This window comes from Amblyraja radiata, chromosome 24, assembly GCF_010909765.2.
Source record: "Amblyraja radiata isolate CabotCenter1 chromosome 24, sAmbRad1.1.pri, whole genome shotgun sequence".
Lineage (NCBI taxonomy): Eukaryota > Metazoa > Chordata > Chondrichthyes > Rajiformes > Rajidae > Amblyraja > Amblyraja radiata.
Genome location: NC_045979.1, coordinates 34,927,217 through 34,944,456, shown reverse-complemented (window position 1 = coordinate 34,944,456; position 17,240 = coordinate 34,927,217). Strand labels below are relative to the sequence as shown.

The window sequence follows — 17,240 nt, the reverse complement described above, 5'->3', positions numbered from 1 at the left end:
GGGAGGAATGGGGTACTGATTGGGGATGGTGGACAAAATTGCTGGAGAAACTCAGCGGGTACGGCAGCATCTATGGAGCGAAGGAAATAGGCAATGTTTCGGGCCAAAACCCTTCTTCAGACTGACGAAGGGTTTCGGCCCGAAACATTGCCTATTTCCTTCGCTCCATAGATGCTGCCGTACCCGCTGAGTTTCTCCAGCAATTTTGTCCACCTTGGATTTTCCGGCATCTGCAGATCCTTCTTGAACATACTGATTGGGGTTGATCAGCCATGATCACATTGAATGGCGCTGCTGGCTCGAAGGGCCGAAAGGCCTACTCCTGCACACCTATTGTCTATGCATCTATGCATCTTGCTGCAAGGCTGCAACTCAGCGGCTGCAGGATGATTGACAGCCGCCCGCGCGCACGTGCTCACTCCGCCCCCGGATCCCTGGGCGAGCCTCCTTCCCGCCGGCCAATGGATGGCGGCGGCCGCGGACGAGCCCCCTGTCACGTGGTGGGGGGCGGGGCCAGGGAAAGACGAGCCCCCTGTCACGTGGGAGGGGACGAGCCCTCCAGTCACGTGGCGGGGGGGGCCCCGCTGGCAGCATGGAGGCGGCGAGCGCGTGACAGCGGGGCAAGGCGGAGCAGCAGCGGCAGCGGCGGACCCTCGCACCCGTAAAAATCCTCCAACAACAACAATAACAACAAACCCGCGGAACCCCCAACGCACACCCGTGCATTGCAACCACCGGCGGGCCGCCAGATGTTTCCCGCCGATGCATTCGCGTTTTCAGTGCAAAATCAGGTCAGATTGCACATTTCACGTGTGTAATATAATGCATGCCTGGTGGCCTATTTAAAACAAGACTTTAAGCGTGCATTTCCACCACCCCCGGCCCACAGTTGTTGCAGACGACCTTAAATTCGTTTTGCATTCTGCAGTTCCTTGAAATCGTGTCATGTGAGCGGTGTGTTTTTTTAATGCAAAAATACGTGCAAGGAGGGGGAAGCAAAATGCGCTTGGTTTTTTGTTTCTAATGCAACTTTGTTGAACTTGTAATGTTGCAATCTAGTTGTAAAGTGAAGAGATTTTTTGCAGTTTGCTGCGGCCAGGACGGAAGAGGTAGGTGGGTGGGGGGGTGGGGTTGTTGTGTTTTTTTTAGTAATTGGCAACTTTCCCCCTTGAATGTAACTCGATACACTCAGCTGTCCTTGGGCTGATTGAAGGCTCGGCTGGCCAATGGGAGCGGAGGCTGTGCCGGCGGAAGCAGCCGGTGACCAATGGGGGGCGACGTGGTGGGCGGGATCTGGGGCTGTTGAGTGGCTGATGCAATGTGGACCATAGGGGAAGGTGCTCCAGTGTTGACATCTGGAGATAATCAGTGATAGGAGCACAGTCAGGCCATTCGGCCCATCCAGTCCACTCCGCCATTCAATCACGGCTGATCCATCTCTCCCATCCAATCCCATTCTCCAGCCTTCTCCCCACATCCTCTGACACCCGTACTCATCAAGCTTCTCTGCCTTAAATATATCCATTGACTTGGTCTCCACAGCCTTCTGTGGCAAAAAATTCCACAGATTCACCACTCTCTGACTAAAGAAATTCTTCCTCATCTCCTTCCTAAAGGAAAGTCCTTTTACTCCAAGGCGGTGACCTCTGGTCCTAGACTCTCCCACTAGTGGAGACATCCTCTCAACATCCACTCTATCCAAGCCTGTGGAGGGGGAGGGTAATAAATTGAATACTTCATTGCCACATGTGACAAGTCCCAGTGAAATTGAAATACTTTGCCTGTCCCATAAAGGGCGCTTACAAAGTTACAAATTCCCCCCCCCCCCCCCCCCCCCCCCCCCCCCCCCCCCCACTCCCGGCAGAGCCGGGTCCCTGTTGCAATTCAGCCCGCGAGTCTACTTCACCATTCAGTCATGGCTGATCTATTTTTCCCTCTCTACCCCATTCTTCGGCCTTTTCCACATAACACCTAATCAATCAATCAATCAAAATATAGAGTGCTGAAGGAACGGTGGCACAGCGGTAGAACTGCTGCCTTACAGCACCAGAGACCCGGGTTCAACCCTCACTGCAGGTGCTTGTATGTACAGAGTTTGTATGTTCTCTCCATGACCTGCGTGGGGTTTTCTCCGGGTGCTCCGGTTTCCTCCCACACTCCAAAGAAGTACAGGTTTGTAGGTTAATTGGCTTGGTATAATTATAAATTGTCCCTCGTGTGTGTGGGATAGTGATGGTGTACGGGGATCGCTGGTAGGCGCAGCGGGCCGAAGGTCCTGTTACTACGCTGTATCTCTAAACTAAACTAAAAAAACTCAGTGGGTCAGGCAGCATCTGAGGATGGAATTGACAGATGACATTTTGGGTCGCTCACCCTTGTTCAAAAGACGAGAAGCCAGACTACTTTATTTTTGTTATCTTATTCCTTTTTACAAATGTATAAAACTTTGAAATTTTATTTTTCATCATGTGTGATGCTGTGGAGTGGATGGAATGTATAAATGTTCCTACGAACCTTGAGATGGGCAGTGTGTGGGAACTAAGTCTTGTTATTCACCCTTGATCTTCACCAGATATTAAATAAAATTTACCATTATCTATCAATATTCACCCATTAAACTATCAGTCGGTACTATCGTAATGTTTAAGGTGCTATCGAAACGTTAATTTACACAGGTACATGGAAAGGGTTGGTTTAGAGGTATATGGGCCAAACGCAGGCAGATGAGACTAGTATTGATGGGACATGTTGGTCGGTGTGGGCAAGTTGGGCCGATGGGCCTGTTTGCACTCTATCACTCTTGAGAACTTTCAAACTTTGTTGGCACCAGAAACAAAGTTAGACTCTTTGTGTGCAGTCTTGATGAAGTCTACTATTACACTACAATTGTTGCACTTTTGTATTGATCTATGTGCTTATCTGTAGTATGATTTTTTTTTCTGGATTGTATGCAAAACAAAGATTTTCACTGTGCTTAGGTACACGGGTACATGTGACAAAAAATTATCATTATCAATGACTGTCTGAAGAAGGGTCCCCACCTGAAACATCGTCTGTCCACAGATGCTGCCTGACCCCTCCAAGTTCCTCCAGCACTTTGTGTTTTGCTCAAGATTCCAGCATTTGCAGTTCCTTGTGTCTCTGTGCTACCGTTATCTAGGTTTTCGTAAAAGAGATGTGTTTTCTTATTTTTATGTCCGAACTTTTGGATGTGTTTGTGTACATGTGTGCATGCAAGGTAGACCCACAATGCTGGAATAACTCAGTGCATGAGTCAGCAGGGTCAGAAGGTTCTCTTCAGAAAGGTCTCGACCCGAAACGTCGCCCGTTCCTTCTCTCCAGATTTACTCCAGCAATTTTTGTCTACCGTCGATTTAAACCAGCATCTGCAGTTCTTTCTTACACATGTGTGCATGCAAGGTTGTGAGATCTGTGTCCAATTAGTAAACCAATTCACAGAAGTTTAATTGAAAAGGTTGGCAACAGTTTTCCAAGCAGCTGCTTCACTTATCCAGCTGCCTAAATTGCTTCCGCTTCTTGAAGCTTGTTACTAAACCTCTCCAACTCCTGTCTTCTCCATTTTAAGGTTCATGTTCATGGTTTGTAAGTGATAGGAGCAGAATATCAAGGTGCTCCTTGAAAGATCCCACCTCAGCCAAACTGTTTGAGATATGCACAACATCTTGTGATCCACCAGGCTGTAAACGTAGAAACACCCAGTGGATGATTGTAACGCCACCTGAGCCTTGGGGCTTACAATGTTTCCCATATCTAACATTTACAAAGCTGTGCGTTTGGGTCCATTGGTATTGGTTTATTATTGCTATGTCACCTCATAAGTTCATTAGTTGTAGGAGCAGAATTAGGCCATTCGGCCCATCAAATCCTCTCTGCCATTCAATCATAGCTGATCCATCTTCCTCTCTCAACCCCATCCTCCTGCCTTCTCCCCATAATCCTTGACACCCTTACCAATCACCTGAGATATAGTGGCAACACTCTGTTTTGTGCGCTCTGCAGGCAAATCCATTACACCAGCACAAGGGAAAATAAACAGTGCAGAATCTAGTGCTACAGCGACAGATAATATGCAGTGACGAATAAAATTGACTTTGACTTTGACTTTGATACCAGAAAAGAAGTGCAAGGGTTGTAACAAGATATATTGGAAGATCGCAAATGCATCTTTAGCATATGAGAGGCTCGTTCAAGTGCCTGATAATAGTGGGGGAGAAGGTGGTGGTGTGTGCTTTCAAGCTTTTGTATCTCTTTCCCGATGGGAGAAGAGAATCCCTGGAAATGAGGCAAGGTGAAATGTAGATGTGTGATGGACTGGGCTGCGTTCACAACTCTTTCTTGCAACAATGTCTTGCCTGCATGGGCAGAGAAGTTGCCAGACCAAGCTGTGATGCGTCCAGATGGGATGCTTACGATGGTGCATCTGTAGAAATTGGTGAGAGTCATTGGGGACGTTACAAATATCTTAGGAAGTAGTATTTAGTCTGGAGATACAGCACAGAACAGACCCTCTGGCCCACCGAGTCCGCATCGACCAGCGATCCCCGTACAACATTACTCCAGCATTTTGTGTCTATCTTCGGTTTAAACCAACAACTGCAGTTCCTTCCTACACATCTCAGGAAAACATGGATAGGTGACATTTCAAATCAAAACCTTTGATTCGAAGCTTGATTGAAAAGCTTTGTATTGAAGATCAAGTGGCAGGCATCACAATCAGATGAGATTGATGATGAAGATAATTATACATTATTGTCACCTGTGTCTATGTACATTTGGAAAGTGGTGAAATCATTGGACAAAGTCAGCGTGGATTTACAAAAGGTAAATCATGTCTGACGAATCTTATAGAATTTTTCGAGGATGTAACTAGTAGCGTGGATAGGGGAGAACCAGTGGATGTGGTGTATCTGGACTTCCAGAAGGCTTTCGACAAGGTCCCACATAAGAGATTAGTACACAAACTTAAAGCACACGGCATTGGGGGTTCAGTATTGATGTGGATAGAGAACTGGCTGGCAAACAGGAGGCAAAGAGTAGGAGTAAACGGGTCCTTTTCACAATGGCAGGCAGTGACTAGTGGGGTACCGCAAGGCTCAGTGCTGGGACCCCAGCTATTTACAATATATATTAATGATCTGGATGAGGGAATTGAAGGCAATATCTCCAAGTTTGCGGATGACACTAAGCTGGGGGGCAGTGTTAGCTGTGAGGAGGATGCTAGGAGACTGCAAGGTGACTTGGATAGGCTGGGTGAGTGGGCAAATGTTTGGCAGATGCAGTATAATGTGGATAAATGTGAGATCCATTCAAGTTCAAGTTCAAGTTCAAGTTAGTTTATTGTCATGTGTCCCTGTATAGGACAATGAAATTCTTGCTTTGCTTAAGCACACAGAAAATAGTAGGCATTTGGTGGTAAAAACAGGAAAGCAGACTATTATCTAAATGGTGGCCGACTAGTAAAAAGGGGAGATGCAGCGAGACCTGGGTGTCATGGTACACCAATCATTGAAAGTGGGCATGCAGGTGCAGCAGGCAGTGAAAAAAGCGAATGGTATGTTAGCTTTCATAGCAAAAGGATTTGAGTATAGGAGCAGGGAGGTTCTACTGCAGTTGTACAGGGTCTTGGTGAGACCACACCTGGAGTATTGCGTACAGTTTTGGTCTCCAAATCTGAGGAAGGACATTATTGCCATAGAGGGAGTGCAGAGAAGGTTCACCAGACTGATTCCTGGGATGTCAGGACTGTCTTATGAAGAAAGACTGGATAGACTTGGTTTATACTCTCTAGAATTTAGGAGATTGAGAGGGGATCTTATAGAAACTTACAACATTCTTAAGGGGTTGGACAGGCTAGATGCAGGAAGATTGCTCCCGATGTTGGGGAAGTCCAGGACAAGGGGTCATAGCTTAAGGATAAGGGGGAAATCCTTTAAAACCGAGATGAGAAGAACCTTTTTCACACAGAGAGTGGTGAATCTCTGGAACTCTCTGCCACAGAGGGTAGTCGAGGCCAGTTCATTGGCTATATTTAAGAGGGAGTTAGATGTGGCCCTTGTGGCTAAGGGGATCAGAGGGTATGGAGAGAAGGCAGGTACGGGATACTGAGTTGGATGATCAGCCATGATCATATTGAATGGCGGTGCAGGCTCGAAGGGCCGAATGGCCTACTCCTGCACCTAATTTCTATGTTTCTATGTACCAAGACACAGGGAATTTATTTGTTGTTGCATACAATCTAGTACAGTCATAGATAAGTGCAAAAGTGCAACAATTGTAGTGTAAGAATAGCAGACTGTGTTTAGCCCATATCCCTTATTTCGAACTTTACTGGACTTTATCTTGCACTAAACATTCCCTTTATCCTGTATCTGTCGATTGTGGACAGCTTGATTGTAATCATCATCATCATTGATGAAAACATCAACGGGCACGGTGCCTTACAACGCTATGTATGACAGTGATCGCAACTTCTACTGAAGTGTGGATGGCCGCTGGCTCGCTAGGAGCTCATCCGCCCTTTGACAGGTCTTGTTTTTGGTCCTGCTGGGGGCCCACAGCCCCCTCCTCACCTGGCAAACCAGGTGGGGGAGACAGTTTAGTCGCCGACTATCCGACCATGGAGCAGGAAGCACGGGATTACATGGCACCCGTGGCGGGGGGGGGGGGACTCCCCCCGACCTGACCTGTAATCATGACCGAGGAAGGGTCTCGACCCGAAACGTCATCTGTTCCTTCGCTCGATAGATGATGCCTCACCCGCTTTCTCCAGCATTTTTGTCTACCTTCGATTTTTCTACCATCTGCAGTTCTTTCTTAAACAAATGAGTTGTAAACATTATTGCCTACAATGTACAGATGCAGGATAAAGGGAATAACGTTTGGTGCAAGGTAATGTGCGAATAACGGATATGGGCTAAATGCGGGCAGGTGGGACTAGCGTAGATGTGGCATCTTGGTCGGTATGGGCAAACTGGGCTGAGCGGCCTGTTTCCGTGCTGAATGACTATGATTCCAGTTCTTGGCCAGTACTGTTTCCCAGTACTGGTGTTACATGAGCTGGTGAGATATTGGGCATTATTCCAGTTACATTCATCTGGGTGGATTCATTTTGCATCTCTTGTCCAGAGTCCCAATAAATTGGCCAAAGTAACTGAAGAGTTTGCCCACAGACATCGCAAATGTTTTGTGAAACGTTCACTAACATCCATGTTTTAACCATCTGCCAATCAAAATCAACTCCTCCCCCCAACTGTATCCACCTATCACTCACCAGATTTTGTCCTGCCCCATTTCTCATCTAGCTATCTCCCCCCCCCCCCCCCCCCTACAATCAATACGAAGAAGGGTCTTGACCTGAAATGTCATCTATCCATGTTTTTCAGAGATGCTGCTGAATTACTCCAGCACTCTGTGTTTAGTTTAGGTCAGTTGAGAGATACAGCGGAAACAGGCCCATCGGTCCACTGGGGCTGCACCGACCAGCGACCCCCGTACATCAGCACTATCCTACACATCAGGAACAATTAACAATTTTTTATCGAACACAATTAACCTACAAACTTGTGCGTCTTTGGAGTGTCCAAAGTGTCCATGTCATGATTTCAGAAACTCCTCATTATATCTGCTGCTGGGTTTCCTCATAAGCTTTCAATATTTTTTTCAACATTTGGTTCTGTGCGGATCCATTCAGAATTTTAAAAATGGTGTCCACGGTCATTCGGCCCAAAATGTAGCTGCTATCCCATGAATCCCACTCCTCGACCTTTCTCCCAGAGCTCCACAATTTCTCCTTTCAAGTACTTAAACATTTCTTTTTGAATGTAGGCATTGACTGTGCTCCTTTGTGCATTCCAGATTAACGTCATTTTCCGCATTCCTTCCAATTACCGTCGATCTCTGTCTTCCTGTTCCAAATCCTTTTGCAAATGGAATTAATTTGATACAGTAAGGCCTGACTGAAGCTAAGGAAGGCAAAGGAGGAAGAGAGATTTTTTTTCTAAATCACCCTATTCCTCAGCTCTTTAAATGTATGGGTTCTTGTCGAACTGCACTCTGAAGGAAGGAACTGCAGATGCTGGTTTATACCAAAGATAGACACAAAATGCTGGAGTAAAGGGCTTGTCCCACTTACGTGACCGTTTCGGCGACTGCCGGCAGCCCGTCATAGGTTGCCGAAAATTTTCAGCGTTTTGAAAATTCAGCGGCTACCAGAAAGACGCTACGACTCTTTGGGTGACTAGGAGACCTCTCACGACCATACGGGTGACCCCTGGCGACATGTCGCGGGGTGTCACCAGGGGGCATGTCGCCAGGGGGACGCCTGTATGGTCGTGAGAAGTCATAAGTGGGACAGGCTCTTTACTCAGCGGGTCAGGCAGCAACTCTGGAGAGAAGAAATGGGTGATGTTTCGGGACAGGTCTGAAGAACGGTCTCGGCCCGAAACGCCACCCATTCCTTCTGTCCAGAGCTGCACTGTGAGGTGATTGAACCCTTCTATGGATTAGGAAGCTATAGTTTCAAGTGGTAGCTAACTCTCAACTGTTTCCCAAAGCTTTTGCACTGAGTTTGAGTTTAGTTTATTGTCCTGTGTACCGAGGGACTATGAAAAGCTTTGGTTTTGTGCTATCCAGTCAGCAGAAAGACAATCCAGGATTACAATCGAGCCATCTACAGTGTCCAGATACTTGATAAATGGAATAGCGTGAATAATGTTTAGTGCAAGATAAAGTCCAGTAAAGTCCGATCAAAGGTAGCCCGCGGGTCTCCAATGAGGTAGATCGTAGCTCAGGACTGCACATTAGTTGTTGATAGGATGGTTCAGTTATCTGATATATACGAGGACATTGTGGGAAACCAGAGAGGAAATGTGCGGGAGCCCTGGTTGAAATTTAGGAGTTGTCCTTAAATACAGGAGAAGTGCCGGAAGACTGGAGGGTGGCAAATGTTGTGCCTCTTTTCAAGAAGGACTGTAGGGACCAAGCGCGGGCAGGTGCGACTAGTGTAGCTGGGACATGTTGGCTGGTGTGGACAAGTTGGATCGAAGGGCCTGTTTCCACACTGTATCACTCTAAGAGCTGGGAAGAAACTGTTCCTGAATTTGGAGGTGTGCGTTTTCACACTTCTATACCTTTTGCCGGATTGGAAAGGGGAGGAGAGGGAGTGACCGGGGTGCGACATGTCCTTGATTATGAGGCAGCGTGAGGTGTAAATAGAGTCAATGGAAGGGAGGCTGGTTTGTGCGATGGCCTGGGCTGTGTCCACAATTCTCTGCAATTTCTTGCGGTCTTGGATGGAGCTGTTCCCCAAAGCATGCTGTGATGCATCCCGAGAAATAAACTGCACTGTTGCAGTTCGGGGCACAACAGACCCTTGACAAACCTAAAATCTGGAGAAGGTTTGCAAACTGATACTTGTCTATCCCCTCCGCAGATGCTGCCTGACCCGCTGAGTTCCTCCAGCACGCCTTTAATTTTAGCTGTCACCTGATTCCCTTAAGGCTTCGGGTGGCACAGCTTACTGTGCTTGAGACCCGAGTTAGATCCTGGCCACGGGTGCTGTCAGTACGGAGTTTGCCCCTTCTCCCTCTGACCTGCGTGGGTTTTCTCCGGGTGCTCCCGATTCCTTCCACACTCCATAGACGTACTTAATTGGTCTTGGTGACATTTGTAAATTGTGCCTAGCGTGTGGGATAGTGCTAGTGTATGGGGATCGCAGGGCTGTGCGGACTCGGTGGGGCAAAGGGCCGGTTTCTGCCTTGTATCTCTAAACTAAACTAAACCTTTCCTATCCTAGATTTTGATTGTGAAACTTTTGACTGTGTATATCTAATGAAATACCTGGAAGCTTGGCGTCATTTGGAAATGAGTCATTAACAATTTGGCAACACAATGACTGTATTCTTGGAAGTGTCAAATGGTCTGCAAATAATATTGAGTTCTTGGCTGGTGATTACGGAGAGGTCATCCAACAAGATAAACCATTCTTAAGATAAACAAGGAACCGCAGATGATAGACACACAGTGCTGGAGTAACAGCGGGTCAGGCAGCATTTCTGGAGAAAAAGGATAGGTGACGTTTTGGGTCGGGGCCCTTTGTTTTTCTCCTTGATGATGCCTGACCCGCTGAGTTACTCCAGCATGTAGTGTTTATCTTCATGTCTATCTTCAGCCATGTGGGTTCACCGTCAACTGAAAGGGACGGCTTCACTGGTGCTTAGGGCAATCGAGAACCATGGGTTTAAGGAGAGGGAGAAAGATTTAATGGGAGCTGAGTGGTAACTTGTTCACACAAAGGGTGGTGGGTGTTTGGAACGCATGTCTCATGAGAAACGTGTGTGCAGCATGATCAGGAGGAACTTTAACGTAGCGTGCAACAGGAACACGTGTGGCCTTAGTAAGGAGGAACTTGAATGTAGCGTGTATCAGGAGAAACATGCAGCATGGTCAGGATTAACATCTGTTAATAGCGTGTGCCAAGAGAAACATGCGTGTAACGAGATCAGGAGGAACTTGTATGAAGCATGAGGCGAAATCTACAAGTAGCGGTTTGCACAGGAGAAACGTGTTACGACAAATAGCCACGTGGTAACGGGGAGAACGTACAAATTCCACACAGACAGCACCAGAGGCCAGGATCGCACCTGGATTTCTGGCGCTTTGAGGCAGCTACCCTGGGTTAAAGAGTCTGTGCATTCACGCCCCTCATGATCCTGTACACCTCTCTACAAGATCACCCCTCAGAATGAAGTCGGAGCCTGCCCAACCTGTCCCTGTGGCTCAGGCCCTCGAGTCCAGGCAACATAGATCTTCTCTGCACCCTTTCCAGCTGGAATTGAAAATAAATCAAAACTTCAAGTAACCCTTGCATCCCCTCTCTCTCTGCCCCACCCCCACCCCCACCCTTGTCGTCGCACTAGTTTCACTGCTGTCCTGTTGAGTTTCTCTGTCTGCACAACTCGTTATCACCTTCCCCACAGCCAACAATGGACCATTGTGGGCTCCACATTTTCCTTGATCATAGTTGCTTTTTGCATATCTTTCATTCATTTGTACTATGGACCTTTTATATATCTCTCGTTTCCCTTTCCCCTGACTCTCAGTCTGACGAAGGGCCTCGACCACAAAACGTCACCTGTTCCCTTTCCCCCAGAGATGTTGCCTGACCCGCTGAGTGACTCCAGCTTTTTGTGTGTATCTTCACAGTGCTACCAGTGATAGTTTGCTCAACTTTATGTTTTTTCTTCAGCTTTACTGCAGGTTTGCGATGGTGGTTCTGCAACGTTAAGCACCGAAGCTGCACGATTGCTTTCCTTGATCTCGCCGTGGTTCCACCGTTGTGCCACTGGACGGAGGTGGGGGAAGCTGATGGTCTCGTTAAACCGCAGCGAGCCGCTGTGTATTAGCGAGCTGTTGCCGGCTGCGAGGGCCGGCTGCGGCGCGGAGCGGGGCCGCGGGCCGGGGGCGAGCTCGGCCTCCCCGGAGCACGGTGGCAGCGAGGGATGCAGCCCGCGCTCCTGCTCCAGCCTGGACTCTCCGGACGGCCGTGAGCCGCTGGAGCGGGGCGGCGTGGTGCGGATGCTGGTGTCGGGCTTCGAGAGCCACCAGGGCACGCACCCCGGGCCCCTGCTCGACGCCACCGTGGCCGTGCCCGACTTCCGGCCCGGCTCGCCGGCCGGCTTTGTGCCCACCCTGGAGGAGATCGAGGAGTTCCTGAAGGAGAAGATGGAGGCGTTCAGGGAAGGTCTATCGGAGGGAGGGGAGGAGGCGGAGATCAAGGTGGAGGTGAAGTCGGAAGCCTCGGTGGAATCTGGCGGCTGTTTGGAAGACGGAGGGAGCGGGGCTGGCGGGGACGCGATCGGCACGGACCCGATGGCTGAGAATGTTCCCGTCGTGCTTCAGCTCCAGCCCGTGCAGGTTCCCGGCACCAACACCACCACCACCACCACTCAGGCCTCGCCGCCCGGCCTCAAACTGACCCAACTCATCGTCAACCTCCAGGGCCAAGCCTTCGCCCTGGTGCCCCAGCTGGTCCAGGCGCCGGCCAACAGCGCCACCCGCCAGTTCGTCAAGATCGCCCCCCTGCCCATCGCCACCCGGGCCGTGGCCGTGGGCAGCCTGGTCAACGTGGTGGATGCCGGGCAGGAGCTCCAGAAGTCGCCCGCGGCCGACGTCATCCGCGTGCACAAGTGTTCCTTCCCCGGCTGCAACAAGATGTACATCAAGAGCAGCCACCTCAAGGCACACTACAGACGCCACACCGGAGAGAAGCCCTACCCCTGCACCTGGCCAGACTGCGACTGGCGGTGAGTCACCCTGGCATTCCCCGTTCCTTCTGCACTTTAGACACACAGGCGTGGAAACAGGCTCCTCGGCACGCGGAGTCCGCGCAGACCATCAATCACCCGTTCACACTAGTTCTATGTAATCCCACTTTATCATCCATTCCTGACTTACCTGGGGACATTTACAGAGGGAAAGGGCGGCACAGGGTCGCAGCTTTTGCCTCGCAGAGCAGGAGACCCGGGTTCGATCCTGCCTACAAGTGCTGCCTGTGTGGAGCTTGCATGTTCTCCGTGTGACTCCGAGTGCTCCGGTTTAATCCCACATCCCAATGACATGCTTAAGAAAGAACTGCAGATAATCGAAGGTAGACACAAAATGCTGGAGAAACTCATCAGGTGAGGCAGCATCTATGGCGAGAAGGAATTGGCAACGTTTTGGGAGGAGAACCCCCTCCCCCCCCCCCCCCCCCCCCCCCCCGGCAATGAACTTCAGGTGCTCGTCTCCCTCATTGTAAAATAAAGAGGGAGAAAAACCTTGCCCCTCTCACCTTAAAGGTGTATAAATTCATGAGGGGATAGATAGGGCGAATGCACAGAGTCTTGTACCCGTAGTCAGGCCATCAAGAACCAGAGGACATAGATTTCAAGTGAATGATTTGATTGGAACCTGTGGAGACATTTTTTCCATAGAACGTGGGTGTATAGAACAAGCTGCCAGGGGAGGTAGTTGAGGCAGCTACTTTTAAGAGACACTTGTACAGGTACATGGAGGGGAAAGGTTTAGAGGGATTTCGGCCAATGTGGTTTAGATAGGGCACTTTGATCGGCATGGACGAGTTGGGCCGAAGGACCTGTTTACCTGCTGTATGACTCCGACTAACTGTGACCTCGGTGCTAATGTGGGGTGAACATGAAGCTCAGTTAATGCAGGCTTTCAGTTTCCACATGAACTCACACTTCAGGACGAGGCTAAACGTTAATAAAAGCAGGAAATGCTGAGAATTCAGACTCGATCAGGCAATGGAGATAGAGAAATGATGAGGGACTGAAGGAAGTTGGAGATATATAGTCCATAAGTTGAAGAGCCCAACCTGAATCCATGTCCTCCAAAGATGCTGCCTGAGCCGCTGAGTTACTCCAGCTCCTGAGCTAATCTCGCTGAGTTACTCTGTCACTTTTCAACTTTCCATTTGTAACTGAATTATTCTTGCTTAGTTAATCCATATACCGACTTACTCCGGTTAGCAAGTTACTCCTGCTACGTTACTCCAGATACCAAGTTGATTTTCAGTTAGGAAGGAACTGCTCGACGTTTCGGGTCGAGACCCTTATTCAGACTAGCAGAACTCTTGTCGGAGAGGAGGAGAACTTCTTCAAAATAGGGGAGCAGTGGAGTGGATGAAATGTGTAGGAAGGAACTGCAGATGTTGGTTTAAACAGAAGATAGACACAAAAATGCTGGAGTAACTCAGCAGGATAGGCAGCATCTCTGGAGGGAAGGAATGGGAGACGTTTCGGGTCGAGACCGTTCTTCAGACATCGAGTCTGAGTTACTCCAGCTTTTTGTGCCAATCGCTGATTTTCGTTTGGTCATCATTCGGCCTGACGACCCCTCTGTTTCTGAAACGTTGCAGGTTCTCTCGGTCGGACGAGTTGTCCAGGCACTTGCGATCGCACTCGGGGGTGAAGCCGTACCAGTGCCACATCTGCGAGAAGAAGTTTGCCCGCAGCGACCACTTATCCAAGCACTTGAAAGTGCACAGGGGACTGAGGAACGACAGAATAACCAGAACAGCCAGTTAACGTTTGGTCCTGCTCCCAACTTTGTAGAGACGCACGCCAGGGCCATTTCACCCGTGTATGCAATGTACAGAGGACATCAAGATGCATCAACGTGCGTGTCGGACATAGGCTGTCGATGAGGAGGACTAGAGGTTCTTGCTTTACAAGTTTTTTTCTATTGAAGTGAAACTCATTTATCACCTGATGTCTACTTTAATCTGCTCCTTGTGCCCTTCGTATAATTGCAGAGATGTGGGTAATTTTCAATGTAGAATTCTGCCAGGTCTTTGGGCTTGTTCCTTAGCTTCTAAACTAGACCAATCAACTGGAGCTCATTGGAGAGATGAACCACACAATAGCTTTTTTTTTTAATGCAGAGTTACGAATGTTACAAATGGGAAGAAGCACACTCAATATCGACTCTTAAATAGAAACTGAATGTAAAGCAAAGACATCTATGGCGAAAGAGCATTATGTGAGACTTGCAGGTCAAAGACCTGGTATAGGTACGAGCCAAATGGCAGCTTCCTGTATATAGGATATTATAATGGTTACAATAGATTATTGAAAATAATGTCAGGTATATTCGTGAGGTCAGGCAGCATCTGTGGAGAGAGAAATAGTCAATGTTTCATGTCGGCCTTTCATCAGGACTGAGAATTATTGAAAACTAAACAGTCAAATGGTTCAATGGTCCTTTATTGTCATGTGTACTGAGGTACAGTGAATTTTGATTTATCATACAGTCATACCAAAAAAAGCAACAAGATACAAAACTACATAAAGATTAAACATAAACATCCACCACTTTGGCGTGTGAGAATCCCCAGGGCACGCAGCATAAGGGGAGACCCACAGCCATCAGTTCAATGTCCGGGCCACACACACGCGCCTTCACCGTGATGTGACCAGAGTTGTACCGACCGCTGTCACTCTCTGCGGTCCCTGTCCGCCCGAACAGTCAGAAAGCCGTCCACACTCGCACCAGCCTCCGGGATGTCCTTATGGCGCGATGGCCCCGTAAGGATCGCCGCACTCACGGCAATCTCACCGAGTCCTCACCAGCGCAGGCAGCACGTCCATCTTGTTTTTCAGCGACCTCGCATTCCCCACTGTGATGGAAGGCGAATAACTTTTACCTTCTTCCCCCTTTCCTCCCACGGTCGGGGCGATCGAAACAACCGCAGTCGGGGCGATCGAAGCCCCCGCAACGGCGCGAATGAGGCTCCCGCGATCCTAGCTCCTGCGGTTGGAGCTCCCGAAGTCAATCCCTAACAAAGGGATCAGACCAGAGAATTTTGTTTCTTATGGCCTGAGAATCCTTTAGGTGCCTTTTGGCAAACTCCAAGCGGGCTGTCATGTGCCTTTTACTGAGGAGTGGCTTCCATCTGGCCACTCTACCATAAAGGCCTGATTGGTGGAGTGCTGCAGATATAGTTGTCCTTCTGGAAGGTTCTCCCATCTCCAAAAAGGAACTCTGTAGCTCTGTCAGAGTGACCATCTGGTTCTTGGTCACCTCCCTGACCAAGGCCCTTCTCCCCCAATTGCTCAGTTTGGCCGGGCGGCCAGCTCTATGAAGGGTCCTGGTGGTTCCTAAGTTCTTCCATTTAAGAATGAAGGAGGTCACTGCACTCTGGGACCTGCAATGCTGCAGAAATTGTTTTATACCCTTCCCCAGATCTGTGTCTCGACACAATCCTGTTCTCGGAGGTCCACGGCCAATTCCATCATCTTCCTGGCTTGGTTTTCGCTCTGACATGCATTGTCAACTGTGGGACCTTATATAGACATGTGTGTGCCTTTGCAAATCATGTCCAATCAAATTAATTTTCCACTGGTGGACTCCAATCAAGTTGTAGAAACATGTCAAGGATAATCAATGGGAACAGGTTGAACCTAAGCTCAATTTTGAGTGTCATAGCAAAGGGTCGGAATGCTTATGTAAATGTGATATTTCAGTTATTTATTTTTAATTACTTTGCAAAAATCTCTAAACACCTATTTTTGCTTCTTCATTCTGGGGTATTGTGTGTAGATTGATGAGAAAATAATGAATTTAATTCATTTTAAAATAAGGCTGTAACGTAACAAAGTGGGGGAAAAAGTGAAGGGGTGTGAATACTTTCTGAATGCACTGTAGGTGTGACCTTCCCAACATAACCAGCACATGTTCCGGTGGCGCAGAGCTAAAGTTGCTGCCTCACAGCGCCAGAGACCCGGGTTCGATCCTGACTACAGGTGCTCTCCGTATGGAGTTTGTACGTTCTCCCCGTGACCGTGTGGGTTTTCCCCGGGTGCTCCGGTTTCCTCACACACTCCAAAGCTGTACAGGTTTGTAGGTTAATTGGCTTTGGTTTAAATTGTAAATGGTCGCTAGTGTTTAGGATAGTGCTAGCATACGGGGATTGCTGGTCGGTGCGGACTCGGTGGGCCGAAGGGCCTGTTTCTGCGTTGTATCTCCAAATTAAACTACTAAACTAGTTACAGTCCCGGGTTGAATCCTAACACTAATGCATTCCAACCACGCAATGCTGATTATTTTTGTGTCCTTTGTCACTTACTCCACCAATTATAACTTCCCCCATCTGTATTCTCCTATCTCTTTCCAGGCTTTGCCCCCCACCTCACCTGTCTTTACCACCTTTCCTCAGCCCAGTCCTCAGTCTGAAGAAAGCTCCCAACCCAAATGAAAAGAAAGAGTAGTATGATGAACAAAACCTTTGTTCTGGCTGTATGAATTCCTATGCAGCCGATACTCAATATCTTCAGAGGAAGTGGTCTCCTGTATGAGTTATCCATAGTGGCTAGTGTCGAGAGATTCTTGAGTAGTGAGTCGAGGTTGTGCGTACGGCGTCGAGGCGGCTGCAGGCCGGCAGGCCGCTGTCGCGCGGAATTTTAGAACACGGTCAGTTTTTCGGAGCTCCGCGCGATGTCGGGACCAGCTCCGCACAACTCCATACGGCTCCAGCGATCGAAGTGGGACCGGCCCCGCGAGGCTGTACGGCTCAAGCGACCACGTTAGGTCGCGCTTGTCGCATGCTCGTGGGACAGGCCTTTAAGGCTGTCAAGGGCTGTGGGGAGAAAGCAGGAGAATCTGGTTGAGAAGGAAAGATGGATCAGCTATGATTGAATGGCGGAGTAGACTGGATGGGCCAA

At 48.8% G+C, this 17,240-nt stretch overlaps 1 protein-coding gene across 1 annotated transcript; it reads left to right on the top strand.

Moving 5' to 3' along the window:
* Nucleotides 1–539: 539 nt before the first annotated feature.
* Nucleotides 540–14,449, top strand: LOC116987022 (Krueppel-like factor 15). Its single transcript, XM_033042905.1, has 3 exons — nt 540–791; nt 11,267–12,323; nt 13,937–14,449. The coding sequence occupies exons 2-3, from the start codon at nt 11,386–11,388 to the stop codon at nt 14,103–14,105; spliced, it is 1,107 nt and encodes a 368-aa protein (XP_032898796.1). The 5' UTR covers nt 540–791; nt 11,267–11,385; the 3' UTR covers nt 14,106–14,449.
* The last annotated feature ends 2,791 nt before the right edge of the window (nt 14,450–17,240 follow it).